General features: G+C 45.8%; 1 protein-coding gene across 4 annotated transcripts in view; it reads left to right on the top strand.

Annotated features, from left to right (window-relative positions):
• Positions 1–23122, top strand: part of NMNAT3 (nicotinamide nucleotide adenylyltransferase 3) — a 113859-nt gene that overhangs the window by 84911 nt on the left and 5826 nt on the right. For 3 of the 4 annotated variants that reach the window (XM_032408594.1, XM_032408593.1, XM_032408595.1), the window contains 2 exons: positions 16159–16342; positions 21163–21245. The exons of the other annotated variant lie outside the window; for it this stretch is intronic. In XM_032408594.1, coding sequence (XP_032264485.1) covers positions 16159–16342; positions 21163–21245 — 267 coding nt within the window. The remainder of the gene's footprint in view (positions 1–16158; positions 16343–21162; positions 21246–23122) is intronic. 4 annotated transcript variants of the gene reach the window in all.

Below are 23122 nucleotides of genomic sequence, written 5' to 3' on the forward strand. Positions count from 1 at the left end.
CCTGTAGCAACTGGAGGGGCAGCCCTGCTGGTGGAGGTGGGCTGACAGGCTACTCAGGTCTCTTCCCTAATGCAGTGCCTTAACCTCAAGGGCAAAGCCTGCAACCCCACCAGGTATGTTTATAGAATAAGGAAAACGGCTTCCTCACTCTTACAAGCGATCCCTTCCCATTCACTGAGCAATCGTTAGTCTTAACACGAATAATGCAAAAAGGCAGCCAAGCAATTTATATTTTATCCATAAAATTAAGCCCTGTGTTTCACCACAGCATTTAACTCCGTGACCTATTTTATTGAATCCCTTAGCAGATCTTGGACAGTTCCCTTGAGTATAAATTACCATGAAGGTAAATTGAAAACGTAACAAGAAATGGGCAAGGATATTAGTGCAGAATCGAGGAGTCATCAAGCTTCAGTTGTTCTGAAGACTTTTTAAAAAAGTCTCTTCAATGTAGTTAGAGTAGAAAGAATTGATTTGATTAATAAGATTTTACCTTTCTTAGGTCACCATATACCTTCTGCATCATACATAACTCAGTTTAGAGGTCCTTTCCTCCAAAACATCTGCTCCACCTGTTCAGAGCCTCTTCTGGGCTCCTCGTGTACCTCTGCCCTCCACTGACCACCTCATGGTGGCTGGCTGTCTCCCCCAGGACTGAACCCCCCCATGAGGACAGGGCTCCCACAGTATTTATTTCAGAATTTACAGTGCTGGTACACCACCTGGCTTAAAGTGCATGCCAGCCTGCCAGCTAAATAAATGCACGAGGCTCCCTCTTGCCTTTAGAAGAAGAGAAATGGTGTTTGTAATGAAAACAGGGGATAGGTAGGGGAAATTCAGACTCCACGGATATTTCTAGTGTGCCCTCCCACCACACATTTGCCCTGAACTGATCTTTGTCTCCTACATAAGCTCATGTGATTCAGGTAAAGAGACTGAAAACAAGAGAGGTGAAGTACTTTGCCCCAGGTCACACAGCTCATAAGCAGCAGAGCAGTCTTCATCACTCAGGTATGCCTCTGCCTACTTGCCCTCAAGTTCCTGCCACTACAAAACCTGTCCTAAGAGCACCGTTGTGTGAGGGGCGTCTGGGTGGCTCAGTCGGTTAAGCATCTGCCTTCGGCTCAGGTCATGAGCCCAGAGGTCCTGGGATTGAGCCCTGCATCGGGCTCCCTGCTCAGTGGGGAGTCTGCCTCTCCCTCTCTATCTGCCTCTCCCCCAGCTCATGCTCTCTCTCGCACTTCTCCCTCTCTCCCTCTCTCTCTCTCTCTCAAAAATAAATAAAAAAGATCTTTAAAAAAAGAGCACAGTTGTGGCATATGGCCCAGGACAAGTAATTCGTTAATGGGAAATGAGGCTGCTTTGCACCCACAGAGATTCCACATACGGAGGCTGCCCACAGCAGTGTTTTGTGCAGTTTTCCCATGACTCCTTCAGCAGACTACACAACAAGCCAGAAGTGCCTGATTGCAACCCCCCCACTGCCTCTTTTCCCCTGTATACTGTTCGAGGCCCCCAAAGAGAAAGCAATGAGTTTCTGAGGAGCCTTGAGACGCTAGCATTTGGGAGTTCTGGCAAGTTCTTTTTTTAAAAAACGTACCTACTCTGAAAGACTCATTCTGATCAACAGGCAGGAGTTAAATGTTGGAAAACAGAGGCACATGTAAGAAAAAGGTTCTACAGAGAGGGAGGCAAATAATCTCAGGAAACAAACTGAGGGTTGCTGGAGTGGTGGGGGGTGGGAGGGATGGGGTGGCTGGGTGATGGACACTGAGGAGAGTATGTGCTATGGTGAGCACTGTGAATTGTGTAAGACTGATGAATCACAGACCTGTACCTCTGAAACAATACATTATATGTTAAAAAAAAAAAAAAAGTAGGAAGGAAAATGAAGGGGGGGAAATCGGAGGGGGAGACGAACCATGAGAGACTGTGGACTCTGAGAAACAAACTGAGGGTTCTAGAGGGGAGGGGGGTGGGAGGATGGGTTAGCCTGGTGATGGGTATTAAAGAGGGCACGCTCTGCATGGAGCACTGGGTGTTATACGCAAATAATGAATCATGGAACACTACATCAGAAACTAATGTAATGTATGGTGATTAACATAATAAAAAAAGAAAAGAGGTTCTAATACTCTGAAAGCACGGAGGACCCCAAGGAGCCAGCCACCCCATCAGAGGCTTCGTCAGCGCTCTGATAAATGGAAGGCACTGGCAGGTGACCGGCACCGAGCGCCTAGGACTCGGGGACAACAGTTGTAGAGAATGAAGGGAGCAGGGGAGAGGAAAGAAAAAGGCCCCGCTCTCCAGGACCAGGAAGGAAGTTGAAGCCCTGTGAAATATTGCTGCTTTGTTGTTTACTTTGCCTGTTTTTTAAGAAGTTGCACACAAAGAAAGCAGGACATTTGGAAACGAAAGAAAGAGAACGCTCCCGCTGACAAGCTCAGGCACTGCAGGCTTCTGGAGACCAGAGGGGCTTTGCAGTGTGCAGGAAGAGCGTGCTGGTGGAAAGAAAGACTTCGCATGGAAAGCAGTGAGGGAAACGGAGGGCAGACAGGAGAGCCGCAGACTCCACAGGCACTGAAAGGGGATGGAAGATGGTCACACTTCCAGGAGCCACCCTGGTGCAGCCCACCCACTGCGCCGCCAGAGGACCACAGCTCTACGGGGATAACCGGAATTCCTGGATCCGGTCTCCCTGTCCCAGGATGCCTCCATCCGGGCATTTAGTGGCCCGTGAAGGTGGGGGGTGCTTCTGGTCAACAGCGCACAGAGCAGAGCAATCAAGAGGCAGTTTCAAGTTCATCTGGACCACGAGAGCTAAGAGCAATCTGGCTGAAGAAACAAACCAAAGAGCAGAACTTGATGAAGAAAATAAAGAAGAGCAGGCCAAAATGGCCTCAAAGCCTCAACAGCCTCATGTTTTCCAAATCATGTTTTCCAGACTTCGCTTGGAGGCCAAGTTTAATCACAGTAAGCTCTTTGTAAAAGCATGCAGATCCATTTGGTTGGGATCCTGGTCTTTTTTTCCAACCTGCTTATCATCACTCTGGCTTCCTTTCCTTGTTTACCTTGCAACACTTGCTCCTGATATTTCTTAAAAGACTTTTGCCTTCCAAGGCCCTGTTTCCCAGAGTGCTTTTCAGCCAGCACAACCAAAGCAAGAAGGAAAGGGACAGAAGGGTCCATGAAGGGGGTAAGGGTTGGACTGTGCCTGTGGCCACAGGGACACTGAGCTTCTCTGAGCAGGGGTGGAGTGTGCCGGGGGAAGGGGTGCAGTAGGAGCCGGCCAGGCCTGAGCATTACCTCTAGCTTCTCTCAGTTGTTTGGACTAGCATAGTTTTGTTTTAAATACATACGGTAATTCTTAATAAAATGCTGATAAATGTGCCAAAGCGTTCTCTGTGATAATAAACGAAGTCTTTACACTTTGGAATGCTATTAAGTCTTGCTTCACGCTGTGTGAGGCTGCTGGCATCTTAGGTAGCAGTAATATTTTATGGACGCCCAGTGCCGCTGGGGGACACGGCCCGCTCTAGAGAGGGTAGGAGCTCTGTCATACCCCAGAGGATCTGGTCTGGGGCCACATAGACAGAGGTGGAGCTCCCGAGTGGTACCCCCCTGAGCTCTGGCTGGCTTAGGGCTCTCTGAATCTCAGTGTCAGGCCCTGGTGTAGTACCACAGGAGAAGTACAGGGTCCCAATCCGGCCATTTCCTAGTAGTGTAACTATAGGAAAATGATACCACTTTCCTGCATCTCCATTCCTGTTCCAGTTACTACTACGTAACAAACCACCCCAAACTCAGTGACGTAGAAGTGACCATTTTGTTACACTCACAGATTCAGTGGTTCAGGCATTTGGACACGGCACAGTGGGAATGGTTTGTCTCTGCCCCCACAATATCTGGGGACTCAGTTGGGAAGACCTGAAAGACCAGGAGTGACTAGACAGCTGGGATCAGGAGTCACCTGGAGACTTCTTCATGTACACATCTGGCAGTGGATGCTGGGTATTGGCAGGGATGTTGACCGTAGCATGGACAGGTGGCTTCACTGCTTCACTGCTTCACTGTGGAGTGTGTCTGCATGGGCTAGCTTGGGCTTTCACAGCCTGGCACCTGGGTTCCCAAACCAAGTGTCCCCAGACCTTAAGGTGGGCGTGCGTGGCATTTTTATGACCTCACCTCAGCAGTGACATAGTATCACTTCTACCCCTGGGTTAAACATTCACCAGTGCTCACCCAGGTCCAAGGGGGAGGAGCACAGACTTTCGATGGAGGAGCGGCTGGGTTCTAGGAGAGCATGCGTGCCAGGAGATGATGTTGTGGCCATCTTGGGAAAACACGACCTTGCCACAGTCCCCGGCTCTGCTGATGCCCCAGGCAAGAGGGTGGCGGGGGTGACAGTTGCTGAGCACCAGCTGAGTGCGGCAAACCATTTACGTGTTACCAAATTCTCACTCGTTGATTTAAATAATTCCGGGTCTAGGAAATAGAAGGGGGAGTGACTACCTCACATATCGTTCTCCTGAAGATGGCACAGGGACGGGATTGCAAGTCCTACTAAGCAAGCAAGTTTTGAGTTTTTGTTCATCTCACATCGGCTAATACGCCACTGGCCGAAGGAAGTCTCACGGCCAAGCCCAAAGTCAAGGGCTGGGGAAGTCCATCCTCCCTTTGTGAGGCTGTGGCAGGGGTGTGTGTAATACTATAATGACAGAGTGAGAAATTAGGACCAATAATTCAATCTACCATAGCCGTTTTCTAGAACAAAGAAAATTGAGTAAGGATAGTGTGGCATTACAGCTGGTGTTTAACAATATAATCTGGGATGCAAAATACCCATATAAAGTAGTAGGTTATCAGATTGCTAATAAAAGAATAATTCAACATGACCAGGTAGCATTTATCCCAGGTATTCAAGGACAATATACCATAAAGATATCTATTAATATATCGCATTACTAAGACAATATATTTTTATGGAACCTAAATCATCATCTCAATACATACTTAAAAGTCATTCAGTAAAATCCAACACCTACTTAGGGATTTTTTTTTTTTTTTTAAGCTCTTAGTAAATTAGAACTATAAGGATACTTATCTAGCATGACATAATAATGGCATAACACTTCAGAAGCATTCCCACAGAAGCAAGGAAATAGAAAAGAATGCCTACTCACCACCATTACTTTCTAATGGCATCAGTCAAAAATAAGAAATAGACTTATAGATAGGAGACTCAGTTGTCATTATTTGCAGGTGGTATTACTATGTCCCTAGAAAATCCAGGGGAAGCATCTGAAAACCTGGCAGAACGAATACCATTCAGTAAGGTAGTCCAGATTAAAAATAAACAAACCAAAATACAGAGTTTTCTACGTAACAGTTGTAATACAATGTCATGAACTGTTTATACTATATAAAACATAATATATAACATATAAAAATACATATAACCTGTATCTTATATAAAATTTGAGGAAAAAAAATCACCCACCAGAGAAACCGCCAAGGACACCTGTCCCCAGGACTAACCTGAACTAGAAACGTGAAGGACACTGAGGGAGCGGCTCTGCCCCTCTGCGGAGAGACTTCACTAAATGCAAATATGAGCAGCTCCTCAAGGGAATGGTCAGTTATTGATGGGCTTTCCAGTGAAAATACCCATGGCTATTTTTCTTTATTTAACTTGAAAAAAAGTATCCCAAGGTTCACCTGGAAGACTAACCAAGTGCTCAGAAAGCTCCATGAGACATTAAAATACAATTTTTTCAAAAATGATTACAGAGAGTGATGCTGACTCTAGACAGCACAATGGAACCAAAGTCTATGTAAAAAGGTAATATACAGTAAGAGTAAAACACAAAATCAGTGGTGGGGGTGACACAGTATTTAAAAAAGGAAATGGGACAGTCCCTTTTTAAGTATTTTTTTTCCCTTAAGTATTTAAAGAAAAAAGTCACTTCAATTGCCTGCCTTATATATTTAGTATTCTTAAAATACTAAAGATAGGAGCGCCTGGATGCTCAGTTGGTTAAGCGTCTGCCTTCAGCTCAGGTCATGATCCCAGGGTCCTGGGATCGAGCCCCGCCTCAGGCTTCCTGCTCAGCGGGGAGTCTGCTTCTCCCTCCCCGTGCCCTTGCACTCTTGTTAGCTCTTTCTCTCTCCCTCTCAAATAAATAAATAAAATCTAAAAAAAAAAAAAAAATACTAAAGATAAACCTTAGAAGGGGGGGAATTCCCCACCAATGTTTCCTTTGACCTCTAGTTCCCTCCTTGCACTACACAAGCAAGTGCATTTCTGAGATGCAAAGAAAAATCACAGTAAACCTAAATGTTGCCTTTATCCTTTTGCTGTGAATAAAATAATGAAGCAGGAACCTACCCAGACTCTGACAGGGCTGCCCAGCAGCCCATACAGGACAGATAGACCTTTCCAGAGGCAGCAAACCAGTCAGTGAAAAGGAACAGGTCATATGAAAAGGAACTGCCCTTCGAAAGATGGTCCCAGCCTACAGATTCTGGCCAAGGGGACGCCCTCTACGTAGGAAGATAAAATTACTGAATTCCTGGTCCTCCATGAGCTTCACGAGAAAAATGCAAGCACAGCAGAAGAGCAGCGTGTCAGGAGAAGCAGCAGTCTGAGGACAGTGAAGGGCATTTGGGATGAAAGACATTTTTGGCAAATTAGCACTCAGTGGAGCCGAAGCTGCAGGGAGGCGATTTCTGGCAACCAAATAGAGAATGAGAACACCAGTCCGAGGGATTCTTCCAGAACTCAAGAAAAAGATGAGGATCCGAAAATTATAAGAGGAGATAAGGAACTGATGCAAGCAAGGGGGGGCAGAGGCACAGTACTCAGAGAAATGATGGAAGCATCCCGGAGAGGACCCGTTGAGGCTTTACTTCACAAGGATGTGGAGAGTCTTAGTTGATTGAAGACCCAGACCGAATTCCTGGAGTTGGGGAAGAGGTCCAGGATGTGGAGGAGAATACTCTCTATGCGGTGCCAGCAGACCCACCAGGGCAACGTTTCATACACTTGTTAAAAAGAGTTCATACACATAAAAAGACAAAGGAACAATGACTATGAACAACAGGTGGTTCACAGCCAGAAAAGCACAAATGTCTAATAAGTCATTAAAATCACACAAATCATCCTAAAGGCAAATTTTAAACCACAAAAAGCTCCTGCAGATTGGCAAAGATGTTTTTAAATGAGTAATCCCAGCACTAGCCAGTATGGGGTGAAGTGGGTTCTCTCATTCCATGTGGGGGGCCCTCTCCCCTTGTTCACAATTTCTGAAAAGCAGTTCAGCAAGATGTAGCAAAAGCCCCCAAAATGTTCAAGCCAGTAATTTTCCTTTCTAGTAATTTATCTTAAAAGTGTATCTAAAAATTGCAACTAAGATCTACAAAGATGGTCACAATATATTGATTCAAGTCCATCATATATATATATACATATATATATATGATCTTATTATACAGCCATTAAAAATGGTGTTTTCAAGAGTGCTCATGGCCAAGAAGAATGCTAATGATAGAATCTAAATAAAGAAGATACAAAAATTGAATTTACATTATATGAAGAAAAACATAGAAGAAAAAGGCAATTAACCAAAATATAAACAATATTAACTTCTTGGATATGTTTTGTTGATTTTTGATTTCTTTATACTTTTCAGTATACTGAAATGTTTCTATAAAGTGCATTCATTTTAAACTAATTTTCTGTATTTATAGATATATATATGATAGAAGTTAGGTTGCTGTAAGGCTTATGGTAACTCCCTACCCCTGATTCCTGGTTCCTAGAGCAGTTGTGTTTGACTTTTTCAGCTGTTTTCTCTAGTATTTGTCTCTCTATTTTTATATAATAAGCTTATACTGTGTTTCTTGATTTTTCAGATTTAGATATTATCTGTTGGTTTCCAATTATGTAAAAGGAAGATTTAGCTCTCTCACACCCCTACCCTCACACTTCACCTCTACCACATGCTCCCAAATTGATTGGCTCATGACTCTGGGCTGAAGTAATATTGTTTACATTTATGTCTGTGTAAATGTCATTAACTAAGCCATGTGGTACACTATGATTGCATTGCATCCCGTGCAAACTTTGGTTCTTCCTGGAGGTAATTATTACTTCATTTATTTGTTTCCTTATGTTCCTTAGACGTATCACTAATTCAGTCCCAAATTTTCCAAAAGATCTTCAAAACTCATCTTTGTATACATAGACTCATCATGTAATCTGTCCCATTTTGATTCTGCTCGTACCCTTGCCGGGGTCCTCCGGCTCCTTCTGGACGACGAGCTCTCTGTGCTGCTGCAGTGCTGTCATCTGAGATTTCCCTTCACTGTTTCCCTGGGGATTCCCTTTGCCTGTTTCCTGGTGTGGCAGGATCTTGGATTTCTTGGATCCTGGGCCTTCAGCTTTTCTTGGTCTACTCCTGTTTGGGGGGAGCGCATCCTGCTGCATCTTTCTGAGAAAGGATCTATGGGAGGTAAGTTTTTGAGACCTTGCATATATGAACACAGCTTTATTGCACGCTCCAATTCAGAGGTCAGTAAACCACAGCCCATGGGCCAACTCCGGTCCATAGTCTGCTTTCCTTCTTTCTGTGAGCTAACAGTAGGGCTTTTTTTTTTTTTTCTTGTTTTACATTTTAAAAGGGTTGTTTAAAAAAAAAAAGGAATATGCGACAAAGACTGTACATGACTCACAAAGCCTAAACTCTTTGCTACCTGTCCCTTAATAGAAAAATCTTGCTGACCCCTGTTCTTACTGTTTGGTTGTTTGGCTGAATAGAGAATTCGAGGTTGCAAATAATTTTCCTTTCACATTTTAAAGGCTTTGCCCCACTGCCTTCTGGATCCCAGAATTGCTGTTGAGAAATCCAGGTCTGTCCTGCGTCCCAGTCCTGTGTGTTCGACCTCTGGTTTTCTCTCTGGAAACTTTTGGAATCTTCTCATTAAATCTGATGGTCTGAAGTTTTCTGATGGTCTGCCAGTGTGTGCGCTTTCTTTCCTTCAAAGTGCTGAGCACTCAGGGGGTATTCAGTCCTGAAAACTTATGCCCTTCTAGTCTGGGAAAATATATTATTTCTTTGATGTTTTCCTCCCTCTGTTCTCTTGCAGAGAGTTCTGTTACCTAGCTGTTGGACCTCCAGGGTCAGTCCTCTAATTGTATCTTACTGGCGTATAATTTCCTCAAAGTCATCTTCCAATTCTTCCACTGACTTTATTGCTGCCGTCACCCACCAGAATGTTCCACAAGGACAGGAATTGGTCTGCTTCATCACCCTGTATGTCCCCAGAACCTAGCACAGTACCCGACATGGAACGGGCGGTGGGTGAATATTGTTGAATGAGTGGATATTTTTCAATTTCTAAAAGTTTCTTCCTGATTTCTGACTGCCCCTTTGAGAGCATCCCACTCATCTCTTATCCTCCTGACAATACTATTTGGAGATTTTTGAAATTTCCTTTTGCTGTCTGCATCGATTGCCTTTGTGTCCTCCAAGTTCCTTTCCTCCTGGTGATGGTTTTGGTCTCTCTTTCATAGTCAGCACTTTTCTAAAATTTGTCTCTTATAGACTGTCTGCTCATATTCGCAGATCAGGCCCTAAATGCTGGCAGGAAGCTCTGAGTATATGGGTGAAGCTGGCGGGCCTTGTGGCCATATGATCAGGCCCTGGGTCCAAGACCCCTAAATGTGAGGATCTGTAGGTGTCTTTTGAGTGGGACTGCTCTTCTGGAAGCCAGACTTTATCTTCCTGTTGTAAGGATGGTATTTCTCCCTCCTCTGCCCTGTGCCCGTATCTGGGAGGCAAAGGTCTCTCTGGTCCAACCTCGGCAGAAAGCAGACATCCAGCCTCCTGCCAGGATGGGAAAATGGGTCAGCGATTGGATCTCAGGGCTCCTTAGACAAACTGAACTGGTCCTCCTGTGTTCGGGCCCTGTGGCACCCCGTTCTCCTGTTCCTGACCCACTCCATGCTTCTGCCACGCAAGGCACCTTGCCTCTTACCTCCTTGGCTGCCTGCAGACTCTGATTGTTAACCATTGTGCATCAGCTCTCCAGCTTCCAAAATTATGTTAACCTTTCCCATCCATTGTTGTCTCTTTCCCACTCTTTTTGCCCTTGTGATTTCGTATGTATTTTATTCCTTCATTGCCATTGTATTAGAACAGGGGTGGAGATAAACAAGGAATTCTCTCCACTATGTTAAAATCACAGTCATCTATTGCTATGGTAACCCCAAAGCAAGGACACTAGAGCCTCGTACTAAGAGACGTGCTGGTCATGTTACTCAGAATTAAAAGTCAGGTTCACGTCCTTCGAGAGCTATCAGTCTCATGGGAAAGACAAACAGATCTTTACTATATAAATGCTGTAATGGAGGTGTGTCTGGGCAGCAATGGGGCCGCCGGAGGAGAACCTGCATCTACCTAGGGAGAAAGGGGGGCATGTGAGAGGTAACACAGGGATTGTGGGAAAGGGAAGAGGCTTGAGCTCATGACCATTTGGAGGGCAAGAAGGAATTTTAGCCCAAATTGTTCTTTTTATGGACTCTCCTCTCCTGGGTGCTATAACAAAGCACTGATTTCTCCTTGTACCACCTGCCCTGTCAAGATGAGCCAAACCATCAAAGGCGACACCTGAGTCTCCAAGGTGCCTAGCAGAGCTGCCTGGAGGGCTGCCTGGTGCCCCACCCTGTCCCTCCAAACAGATTAATGTGCAAGTTAAATGTATGTCAATTACCCAAGAAAGTGGGCACTCCACAGAAGTTAGCCTCCCCTTTTTTTAAAGTGGAAAAGAAAAGGATCATATCCCGTGCATAATATGGGACTCAGATATGCAGAACTAGAACTTTGCTTTCTATAACACTCACCTTGCTCTTAGGCCACCATTTCCATGAATGGTGAAAAAATTTGCCACTTCAAGGTAACTGTCTTCTGATTTTAAACTCATTCTGTTACAGGTCAATTTTTAATCAAGTTAATCTTTTGCTGCCTACTTCCCCAAAAGTGAATTAAGCATCATAAGTGGTCTATTATCCTAGCATCTGAAAGGGGGCATCTGGCCCTGAATGCCCTCCAGCTGAGAGACGCGCCCTGGGTCTTGGGCCCTGGCCTCTATCCTCTCTGCCTCCACTACTGAAGTGCCCCCAGCCTCTCCTGGCTAAGGCGCCACCACTGCTGTCTGGGCCCATGCCTGGGCTCTCTCTGGTTCTAACACCACCACGGTCCCTGGCTTTGCCCTGAAAACCCTGTACCCCCTACCGACCACCACCCCACCCCACCCCCAAAGTAGCCCAGCTGACTGTTCATCCTCAGCCTCTTTCACTCCTCCTCTCAAAGAGCCTTGGGGATTTCTATGGATGTCTGCCATGCCCCGCTGAAGGCAGGGGAGGGGATGTTTCCTGAAGGCCTCTCTGCCCGTGCACGCCACACTGCCATTTCTACTGCACTGATGCTCTGCGGGCCCAGAGCAAGATGGTCTCCTCCTAGAATTCCAAGTGGGAAGCAAAATACTAGCCGCCTGCTCTGCGGTTCCGAAAACTAACTAAGCCTCTTAACTGTGCCCTCCCTCACCCAACACAACACGAGGCTTTGTCTCCAAAGGGTAAGAGGGTGTAGGGAGCAGGTCTCGACTTGGGTCTAAACGCTTGGTCACCACAAACCTTTCCTACCAGGTTCTTCCTGATGCCTGCTGCTCATTCCTCCACCCACCCTAGCCCAGCTCCCAGAGGGGCTTTTCCTTTCCACTTTCATATTCTCTCCTTACTACTCTGTGGATTTTAGTAAAATTGTGTGCTCTCACTCCCTAGACTCTTGATTCTTGGTATTTGTTAGGGTGACTTTTAAAACTTAGATAAATCTTTCTGAACAAACCCTGATTCTAACCTTCACCAGTATTCCTCTGAAATGAGTTTTAGGAACCAGTTTCTGGAAGTTGAAAGATGAACGTTCTTTCCTTCCTCTCAGCTAGTTCTGTCATCCCCCTGGTACCGTGGATGCCTCCACCTCCAGGAAGGAGGGGCCCAAGGCAGCAAGGTTTACCAGGACTGGAAAAATGCATCAGAGAACTCTCAGCTTCCGGGCAGGTGTGGGTATGTTGGGGAGGTGGGTGGTGTCAGGCTGCCTTCCTTGGATCAACTCTCCCACTAAAAACAAAAATAAATGGTAGGTAGAACATTTTTCAGATCTCACTGTTAAAGCCAAAAAGTGGGGATGTCTCAGACCAGCTGAGAGACAAACATCTGTAACTAGGGAGGTAAGTAAGCAGGCTCTTAGAACATCAGAACCACTGATGGCCCTGTGGGCACTTGCCAGTACTGCTCACTTAAGCTTTGAATCAGTGGCCATACAAGCCAACAAAGAAACAAGTCAAAGGCTTGGTACTAAGGCAGGCCGAAGAAGAAAAAGGCAAGGATAAAATACCAATAGGAAGAAACGGCCACACATCAGCCTTTGCTCAGATTTGCAGCCCCTTGCCTGAATTAGTCAAAGAAGCTTAAGTCGACAACTTCATTTAAGGTCATCCATGACTTTTAATAACTCCAGGGACCTGGGAAACAGAAACATGGAACTTCTCTGGAGGAGGGCATATCTATCTGATGCCCGGGGGAGCCCCCCCAACAAATGATTAGTCAGGGGCCTTGACCCGCAAGTAGTCAAAAATCACATAAAAATCACACCGTCATTTCAGAGTTGGCAGAGAAAACGTTTGAATTCCTTTATGACAAAAGTTCTTAAACGGGGAATAGCCGGGAATGTGTCTTAAAGTAACCTATTTGTCAGGATAGACCAGGTTAGTCTACCATAACAAATGCCCCAATTTTAAGAGCTTAGCACATTAAAGAACATTTCTCTCTCATCAGATAAACCCCATGTAGATCCTGAAGAGCTACAGGGCAATTCCCTGCCCAGCTGTGTCTCAGGAATCCTAGTAGGCCCCACCCATGGCTTTGCCTCCTTAATTATAGCTTTCAGACTCACTATAGAAGAGTAGGAGGGTCAGCAAGAGTTTTTATGGCCAAGTCTAGATGGGCTGTACATCACTTTCACCCACATCCCGTTGACTACAGCTCAGTGAGATCACATAAACCTAATTTCAAGAAGAACAGATATATTAGCTTCCAGTGTGCCCAGAAAGGGGGGGGGGAGGAGTTTTAATGGACACAGGGCGTAGTCTCTGCCACAACTGCCAAAGGATAGCTACAGAAAACTTGCAGCAGACATCGTATGTACTAGTGACACTCAAGAGCTTTTCCTCTGATAGTTGCAATAAGGCCAGGAGGCCCGCTAACACCACCTCTATTCGGCATCATGCTAGAGGTCTTCAGTGGTGCAACGAGAAAAACAAATAAAAGGCAGAGGGAATGAAAATACAGCAAATTTGTCAGTATTTTCAGATGGTATATTTTGGACACAGAAGATTCAAAAGACTACAGATACTAGAATAAGAGAGTTTAGCAAGGTTACTAGATATGCATCCAGGGTGCCTAAATCATATCTCTATATATTAGCAACAAACAGGATAAAAAGTCTTTTTTAAATGCCATTTATAGGAGGAATGGGAATAAGTCTTACAAAAGATGTTTAGGCTCTCTATAAGAAAACTGTAAAACTTTATTTAGGAATATTTAAGAAGATCTAAACAAATGGAAAGATACACCATGCTTGTGGATTGGAAGGCTAAAAATTGTAAAGACATGAGTTCTCCCTAAATTAAATTACAAATTCAGTTCAATTCCTATCCGAATTTCAGCAGGTTTTTTTGGGGGTGGGGCAGGGGCAAGGAGAGGTGTTTCATTTGTGGAATTTGACAAGCTCGTTCTAAAATTTATATGGAAGATACAAAAAGTCAAGAATTGCCAAGACACTCTTGAAGAAGAGCCAGGTGGGAGGATTTGCTTAACCAGATATCAAGATGTGTAATAAAGCTATATTAAGCCAAGCAGTGTGATGTTGCACAAGGCCAGGCAAATAGAGCAAAGAACAGAACAGCAGAGAAGCAGGCCCCTTAAACAGGTGAACACTTGACGTTCGACACACGGGTGGCAGAGCATAGCAGCAGGGTGGACGGGGGCTTTTTGGCGAACATTGCTGGAATAATTGACTATCTAAATGAAAAATAACTTAATAGGATTCACATCGTGCACAAAGACCCAAATGTGAAAAAACAAAACTATAAACCTTTTATGAGATAATGTAGGAAAATGTCTTCATAACACAAAATTCACTGGCCGTAAAGGAAAAAACTAACAACCCAACCCAACTACATTAAAATTAAGAACTTTCGTTTTCCTTTTTTTTTTCCATTTTCAAAGGATTCCATAAAAAAAGAATAAGGCAAGCCATAAAACAAGAGGGTATTTATGACTCATATAACCAACCAACAAAAGGCTAGCATGTAGAATATGTAAGGAACTCTACGAATCAATGATAAAAAAGCAGACAACCCAAAATATGGGGAAAAGATTTGAACAGGCACTTCACAAAAAATTTAAGCCTGAATGCTTAATAATATATATGAATAAATGCTCAGCCTCACTAGTAAGCAGGAAAATGAACTTTAAAACAACACTGAGATATAATTACACATCTCTCAGATTGAGAAGACCCTGACCATAACCTCGTGTGGCATGGCCTGGAGCAAATAAAACTCCCCTACACGGCTGGTTGGAGGGTAAAGAGCTGCAACCATTTTGGAAAACGGTCTGGCATTATCTAGTAAAGGTGCAGACACACCTGCCCCATGACTCAGCAGGTCCAGTCTTGGGTGTGTGTCCTAAGAAATGCATGCCGGCGTGTGTGTGCACAGCAGACTTCCGGAAGGCTGTCCATAGCAGCGCAGTTTGTAATTGTCCAAAACCAGACTCAAACCAAGTCCATCAACAGTAAAAGAGATCAATTATTTAGTATATAATCTTGCAATGGAAGGTTATGCAGCAATAAAACTGGTTGGATTACATGAATTTTATTTATGTAAAGTGAAAAAGGTTGAACAAAAGAATATATTCAGTCTGATTCCATTTATAAAAGTTTCAGAAGGCAAATGAATCTATGTTTTTTAAGGCTACATAAATACATGGTAAAGCTATAAAGGAAAGAGAATTAATATTATAAAAGTCCGAGTGAGGCTTGTGGTAGGAACATCTGGTGTGCTCGAAGTGCTTGTATCTTAAGCTAGGTGATGATGAAAGCAGGATATACTTTATAACTCTGTCAACCCGTATGTGTTTTGGGTTCTTTTATGTGCATGTTATATTTATAATACAATTTTAAAAAATATATCACATCCTAAATAAAATATCATCCCACTACATAAGGGTTCCCTAATCTCTCTCCTTAGCACAAGGTCTTGCCAAGCAGGTATGATGCCATTTCACATACAGGAAAACTGAAGTGCAAATGACTAAATATTTTATTTTTCCAGATAGGTTGGTAATTGCTGAGGGTGCACTAGGGAGTGATGGAGCTGGAGCCCCCAGCCAAGGCTTCTGGGGTCCTGTTCAGACTCTTTCCATGTTGTTTCTCTGTAGCTTCCACGGTGTCACCAAAGCTCTGAATTAAAGTGTTCCATTCTCCAGTCCCTGAGCCATACTGCAGCACTTACCAGCACAACCCACATCTTTCCCAACGTTGGCCTTCCCATTCCTCCTAGACCCACCACTTCCCATCTCCTTCCCACCTCCCACCTACCTGGTCCATGCTCCATCCCATCCCTTCATCTTTGATTCACAAGACCCCCTATTTGGGCAGAAGAAACTGCACGTCACTGTTGCCCCATACATGACTAGAGGATGATAGCGCCTGTTAAGTCCTGTGCAGGAGGAGGTCCTGATGTGCCTCCACCATATTCTGACCCTCACTGTCCACATTGCTATCTGGGCACCTTGTCTGGCCACATCCTCACAGCTTTGCTCTCAGGAGAAGTATGACTCGGGGTCAACTGGAGAGGCACGCGGTCCCTGGGGCAGCATTTACCCTTGCCTGCGGGAGCTGGCCCAGCAGGAGAGAATGCCCGAGTCTGCTCCCACTCAGGATGAGGCCCAGAGAGTTTCACACCTGCCTGGATTCAGGCAGCCAGGTACTCAGCGTTGGTACATACCACACACCACTGCTCTCCCTTGCCTAGGAATGTACCAGGTGATCGGGGGTATCATCTCTCCTGTCAACGACAACTACAGGAAGCAAGACCTCGTGGCTGCCCACCACCGGGTGGCCATGGCCCGGCTGGCCCTGCAGACGTCCGACTGGGTCCGGGTGGACCCCTGGGAGAGTGAGCAGGTGCAGTGGATGGAGACAGTGAAGGTGCTGAGGTAACAGTGGGCATGCTTTTGTGTGATGACCAGGGCCCACGGGACACATCTGCAGAGCCCAGTGGGTGAAAGTAGGGACCAGGTATGAAGTGGGGCTTCAGCCAGGCTTTCTCAGCCAAAATCCCAGAAGTGCTTCCTCTCAGACGGAGAGAGACCCACAGACCTACTCTCAAAGAGGGCCTGAGTGAAAACAATCACAACCCACTGCCCTTTGGGAAGCACTTTCTGGAAACGCCCATCTTGTTTCAGAGGGCTGTCTCCTTGGGCTCCAGGGTGACCACCTAGTTAGCTGTGAGACTAGGCACGTACTTCTCTGAGGCACATTTCTCACTTGCAAAATGGGGACAATAAAACCTAATGAGGACTTTTTACATGTAAAGAACTTTCCTGTCCTAGAACTCCTAAGACATTCACTAAGTGGGACCTTCTATCATTGACATCATTGACTAGGTTGAAAACTGCATCTACATCATAAGCCATCTTTTCTAATTGTACAAATCCTGGGCTCTATAAATCTCAACTTTTATGTAAAATTGAAAAAAAAAAAAAAGGCTATACATCTAGAAAGTTGCTCAGGATCTTTTTCTTTTGGAACTGCTGTTAGCACCCAGGAGAAGTAATTGGCTTTTAAAAGCCCTGGGAGCCCTGCATGTTGGGGCAGTGGGTCACTGACTTGTGTCTGGGAAAGGGTCCTGGGAGTTTGCTGGAGAAGCAGGAAGCCCCGCCCAGCCTGGAGGTCAGAGGGGACAGGGAGGTGGGGCTGCCTGTCACTAACTTCGGGCCTATTCCGCTGAAGGGATTGCAAACTTGGGGCTTGTGTCTTTTATCTATTTGGAAGCAGTAGGACTGTCAGGGCACAGGAAGCCCAAGGGACAAGGTCCAATAATTGGCAAGCCTGTTCATCATAAATCGATTTAGGTTTTCATTTTTTACTCATCTTCACAGTCACTTGGTTGAAAACTGTTTACCTTTTTCTCGTAGTAAAGGTAAACATTTAGTTACATATCTTGGCTCTGATTATTTGCCTTTTTCTTGGGAAAGAACCAGCTAGAAGCAGTCAGCAATTCAGTGCTACTTCAGAGCCTCTCGCCAAATTAAGAAGAGCAAATACGAAATGATTGTTAGAATACATGCACTTTTTTTTAATATAAAGAATAAATTTACACCTAGATCATCCCTTCAGAACAAGCAATATAGCCAGCCCTCATCTATCAAGGATAGCAGAGGGGAAGACACACAAATCCAGCAAATCATTTAGCTTTAATATGTAGTCACAAAGACGCTTTCCTCCTCCACCCTGTGAGAGGCAGTGTGGCCTAGGGCCCAGATTTTGGAGCCCAGTTTACTAGCTCAGTGACTTGATGTAAGTGAGTTAGCCTCTCTGAGCCTCAGTTCCTCACCTAATAAAACGAGGATGACACCACCTACTAATCTGAGGTACTGCCTGAATTAAATGGGATGATGTGGGCAAAATACCTGGTTTATGGTAGGGGCTTCATAACCTTACTACCTTCCCTTCATCCCTAACACTGGCCCGTAATTTATCCTCAAAACAGATAAGCCATTCCTGGATAAAAAGGAACTGACCACAGAACTACATAATATTGTCACTGCTTCTGTTGCAAAATGAAGGTGTGAGCTAAGATTTTACTGAACACTTTCTTTTTCTTTTTTTCCTCTATGCTTTCGTTCAGTGCTTCTCAGCCCTGGCTGCACCCTGAATCACATAGGGAGCTTTCAAAAGTACCGAAGCCTTGAGTCTCATCCCAGAGACTGGGATGTCATTGGTCTGGAGTGGGGCATCAGAATTTTTAAGGGCCTCCTGGTGATTCTAATGCGTGGCCGGGATTGAGGCCACAGCCTCAGTCACAAAGTATGTGAATCAGGTTTATGACTAGTACCAAGATGCATTCAAACCAGTGGGCCCTGGCTGTAGGAATCACATGGGAAGCTCTTTTAAAATGCTCATCTCCCTCCTCCGTCACCCCCGCCACCTGCCCTCAGAGATTATGATTTGCGGGTGGGGTCTAGGCATGGGTATTTTTTTAAAGGTTTCCAAATGATTTATTTTGTGCAGCCAAGGTTGAAAATCCACTGATTATACAAAGAGACAACACAGTTTTGCCAGATAAGTGATTCCATTTTTCAGTATTTAGAAAAAATTAGAAAATTTGATTGCTAATGTTTTCCTAAAATTGCCAAAAGCATTTAAGATTGAAAATCTGATAATTGTAAAGTTAGGTGATTTTAGAAGCATGGGAGTAATCCACCCCACCCTTTGCTCCATTTAATGTCTTCCTGATAGAGACAGTGTCACTATGATAAATGTCACTATGAAGTAAATTCACAGTAGGGTTCATTGAGGATTCTTTTTCTCCTTATCAGTTGCTTATTTTTACTCTAATTTTTTTTTTTTAATCTAGGCCAGCTTCATGCTTTTAGGACATTTGATAACTTATTTTGCTCACCTTCTCCCCACGCTATGGGGAGAGGTCATTAGTCACAACGCCATTTGATGTCCATCATCATCACCATCACTACTGTCATGTCACGTACCCCTTTGCAAGCATGATCTTATGCTGTCCTCCTTTTACAGATGAAGAAACAGGTTCGGAGAGGCTAAGTTCATCAAAGTCACAAAACAAATAAGTGAGTGGTAGAGCCAGGTCTGACTCTGAAGCCATGTTTATGGTCCTTTTCAAACCAGTGATCTACGGGGGGGCGGGCACAGTGGGGCTGACTTTGTTCCTGCCACAGTGACCCTTTGACCAGGCATCCCTGGAGACCTGTGGGGCTGCGGAGGATGAGAGAACTCATTCCCAGGGTCAGCCCTCAGGCCCAGGGCTACTAGGCACACCGGGGCACCACTCAGGCAGACAACAAGAGGAAGCCATGGCCACTGCCCCACAGAGGCCGAGTGGAGGTCAGTGAGGAAAATAATTATTCATACATCAGAGTTCAGAGAGCCAGCTAATATTCAAAGTAGGGTCAACTTGAAGTAGGAGCTTCAAGGTAAGTAAAATAAAATGACAGTCACCACCTTTACTGATCACCTGTTTGTGCCAGGCTTTTTCAGGTAGGTAACATCTAGTTACCTCAGCAACTCTGAGAAGTAGGTGGGTTTAGTCCCATTTTACAGATGGGGAAATGGAGGCTCTGAAAGGGTCAGTAATATCCGCAGGGTCCTACAGTTAGAAAGTAAGAGGTGAGACTCACACCTACTTCAGTCTGATGCGAGATTCCAGACTAACTCAGGAGCGAATCCTCAGACTTGAAGCTTACCAAAACCAAAGCAGACAATAATGGAAACACAGAGTCCAGCTAGGTCCTAAGAAGACTCGACTGAGTCTCTGAGATCATCAGGAAGGACTTTGGACCAGACTTAAATGTATTTATCCGTCCACTCCTTCCATTGTTCCTGAATTCAGCTGACTTAAGGTAAGCAGTTCCTGAGGACTAAGAATATAAGGATGAATTAAACGAGCTCACAGTTCACAGAAGAACAGCTAATATTGATTGGGCCCTTTCTGTGGATGGGCCAGTGCTAAGCCTCTCCATGAATCCTCAGTGCTCAAGGGGTGGGTGCAGTCATCATCCCCCATTCTACAGATGAGGAAACTGGAGGCAGATTGCTTAAGGAGCCCACCAAGATTCCACAGCTACTAGCTGGAAGCAGAATTCCAACCATGCAGTCTAATTCTAAAGCTTAACCTTTACACTGTGCCTTTGCCCAGTGATAATCAGCACTGGGCCACAGCATTTGGCAGGATAGAAGCGCTTTCACGGTCTGGTGATGCTCGGCAGGGAGGTCGGCATTAGCTTCCACGATGACCAATAAACAGATGAGGTCAGTGAAGCTCTGAAAGTGTCAGTGACTCATCCAAGGTCATACAGCCAAGAAAACCTAAACTCAAACCCACCGAGTCTAGCTGCAAAGCTCCTGCTTTTCCTACCAGGCACTGCCTCCCAAACACAGCTCTCGTAAATGTACACTTCAGTAGGTGGAAGGTGGACGACTGCATTGATACAAGACGTGACTACCTGTGTTGGATCACGTATGTCTTGATTTGCACACCGATTGCTAAAAGAGCTAGGCGGAGATGGTGTAAGTCTAACCAGATCTGAAATGCTAACACCAAATGAGACTTGCTCCGTCCTGCCCACTGTTCAGTGCACTTTGCATACAAACTCCTTCAGTCCTCGTGACCACTCTGAGAGGCACGCACGATCACTATTCCTCATGACGCAGGTGCTGAACCATCTGCACAGAGACCTGTTGACTGCCCCCCTCCCCCCCACCCCGGGGTCACCCAGCTGGCCTGTGGGGGAGCCAGGATTCAGCCCAGGCAGCCTGGCTCCAAGCCAGACTCTTGGTTCGCACCCCGTGGAGTCCTGAAATACTAGCGAGCTGTGGGCCACGCACTGTGTAGTAGCTCACTCACCTAAGGTAGGCGTTATCCTGGCTTTACAAAAGAAAGGTTTTATTTTGAACTCAGGTCTGTCTGATTCTCATAGCCCATGTCCTTAATCTCTACTCAACTTTTTTTTAAGTGAGGTATTAAAAGACAAATGTTAAAAAAGTAAAACTATGCTCATTTCCCCCTTCCACCCGGGCTCACAGAAGGCAGTGGATGGCCGAGAGGACCCTATCGCATCCGCTTTCCATCCCAGCCCCCAGCACATAGTAGGCCCCCCACAAACATTTGTGGAACAAGCTACCTACCTAAAACGGACAAAAGCAGGTGGAGAGTTGAAAACTGAGACCCCCGGGTGGCTTTGGGGGGACGGACACACCCTGAGCCCGTGTGTTTGCAATGCAGGCATCATCACAGTGAACTGCTCAGATCTCTGCCCCAGACGGAAGGCCAGGACCACGGCAGGGCTCGCTCCGTGGCCCCCACAGGTGGGTGCGGACCCTCTTGTCCCTGGGAGGGGGAAAGGTCAAGGATTCACCGGACCCACTCCCAAGCACGGATAAGGATTCTGAGGCCTGCCTGGGGGTGGTGGCACTTCCCAGGTTGAAAGGTCAAATTCAACAATCCGCCACCATCCCTTGTAAATCGGGTTGCTAATTTAGGATTTTCTGCTCCAAAGGGGTTTACCTACCCTTGTGACTTGTGCTTGTGACGGGGATTACAGTCAGGACTACACAAGGATAAACCAGTGAGTGACGCTGGGTTCTTTTAAAAGCCTGAGCCTTTCTGAGTACAAATATGCCACTCTGACCCTCAAACAGAAACCTCTTTTTAGGGGAATTTCATTCCATATGGAATGTCCTTTCAATTTGTAACCCTGGGTTTCTACCCTGTTGTCAACTCCTGGTATTGGTAGAATCTTATAAGTTGTGGCTTCGAAGTATCTTCCCTCTCTAATGGCAGCCCTGGTACTAGGGGTCAAGTGCATAGGCCCCTCATGCCAATAAACAGGAGCCCCTGGTGATGCAAGGGCAGGATGTGACATGGTCTGAGAATCACTGGTCCCGCCTGGCTGAAATCCAGCAGGCCCATCTGTGGGGTTTCCTACTGCCGGTCTCCCAACTGTGGGTGATGGGATACCAGTTCCAGATCAGAAGGGCTCAGGAATGTCACAGGTAAACCAACCTAAAATGGTTCCTTTCCTGCAGGACTTTTCAGGGCCTTTACTATGATCATGTGCATTGTGACTCTCCAAGAAAGGGAACTAGCTTGTGGCCATTATCACTTTTTAATCATGGGACCCTTTTCAACACATATTGGTGCCCCCTAGAACACAGTCTCCCACCCCCTCAGAACACAGACGCTCTTCTAAAAGAACTCGAAAATGCCACCAGGCCCTAAAGGTTTCATGCAGCAGTCCCCAAATGCTGATCAAAGGATCACTCATGGCAGAATCACCTGTAAGGTGTATAATAATTCCCAGGCAACACCCCACACCTTCTAAGTGGGAATGGGGCCTGGGAATCTGGATATTTAACAGGCACGCTGGGATTTGCTTTCTAGCCAGTTGCGGGGGCTGCACTAGAGTAGGAATCTAAGAAAGGAGGAGTTACAGCATCTCCTATATAATCAGCTTTACAATGTTCACTGTATTCCTCTGGTCTGTCTGCCTCTCTTCCCCCGTCTCCCAGTCATGAGCACAGGCCGCGTTCATTCTCAGCCTCTGCCTTCTTTCTGGAGCATCTCTGGCTCAGCAACTACTCCTACAGAGTTAAGAGACACCGATGATCACCTCCCCAGGCCGGGCTCTGGACTCAGGCGGAAAACAAAGATAGCCTGCCCCCACCCCCCCCAGCCCCCGACCTAAGGCTAGAGACAGGCTGTGAATGGTGGGGAGTCCAGGCATGGATTAGGAAGGCTGCCTGGAGGAGGAGACACTAGTACCAAGACTCATAGGATCAGAGTACCTTATCTGGGATTAGGGCAATTTCTGGGCAGAGGGGCAGCTGGGCAAGGCACAAAGGCAGGAAACAGCATAGGTGCTGGGCATTCCTTGCTGCTGGGGAATGCTGGAGCTTCCAGTGACAGGCAGGGAGCCTCTAGTGATGTGGGAGGGATGCCACACAGAGGCTTCCAGCCTCTCATACTTCCCCTCTCTGCACCTGCTTCCAGAATCCCTGCCTCAGCTCTGCCTAGATGTCCCTCCTCCCCCTTCCCTTTGACTCCCCTTTTGAAAACCTATCTGTCCTCTTAGGCCCACGTTGGACCCATCTTCCTGTGAAACTAGTACCAGCTACTTTCACGGAGATGGGCTCTTCCCCTCCCTTGGCCAAAGCTCACCCACATTCTTTTCAAATTTATCTTT

Source organism: Phoca vitulina, unplaced genomic scaffold, assembly GCF_004348235.1.
Source record: "Phoca vitulina isolate PV1807 unplaced genomic scaffold, GSC_HSeal_1.0 scaffold10, whole genome shotgun sequence".
Classification (NCBI taxonomy): Eukaryota; Metazoa; Chordata; class Mammalia; order Carnivora; family Phocidae; genus Phoca; species Phoca vitulina.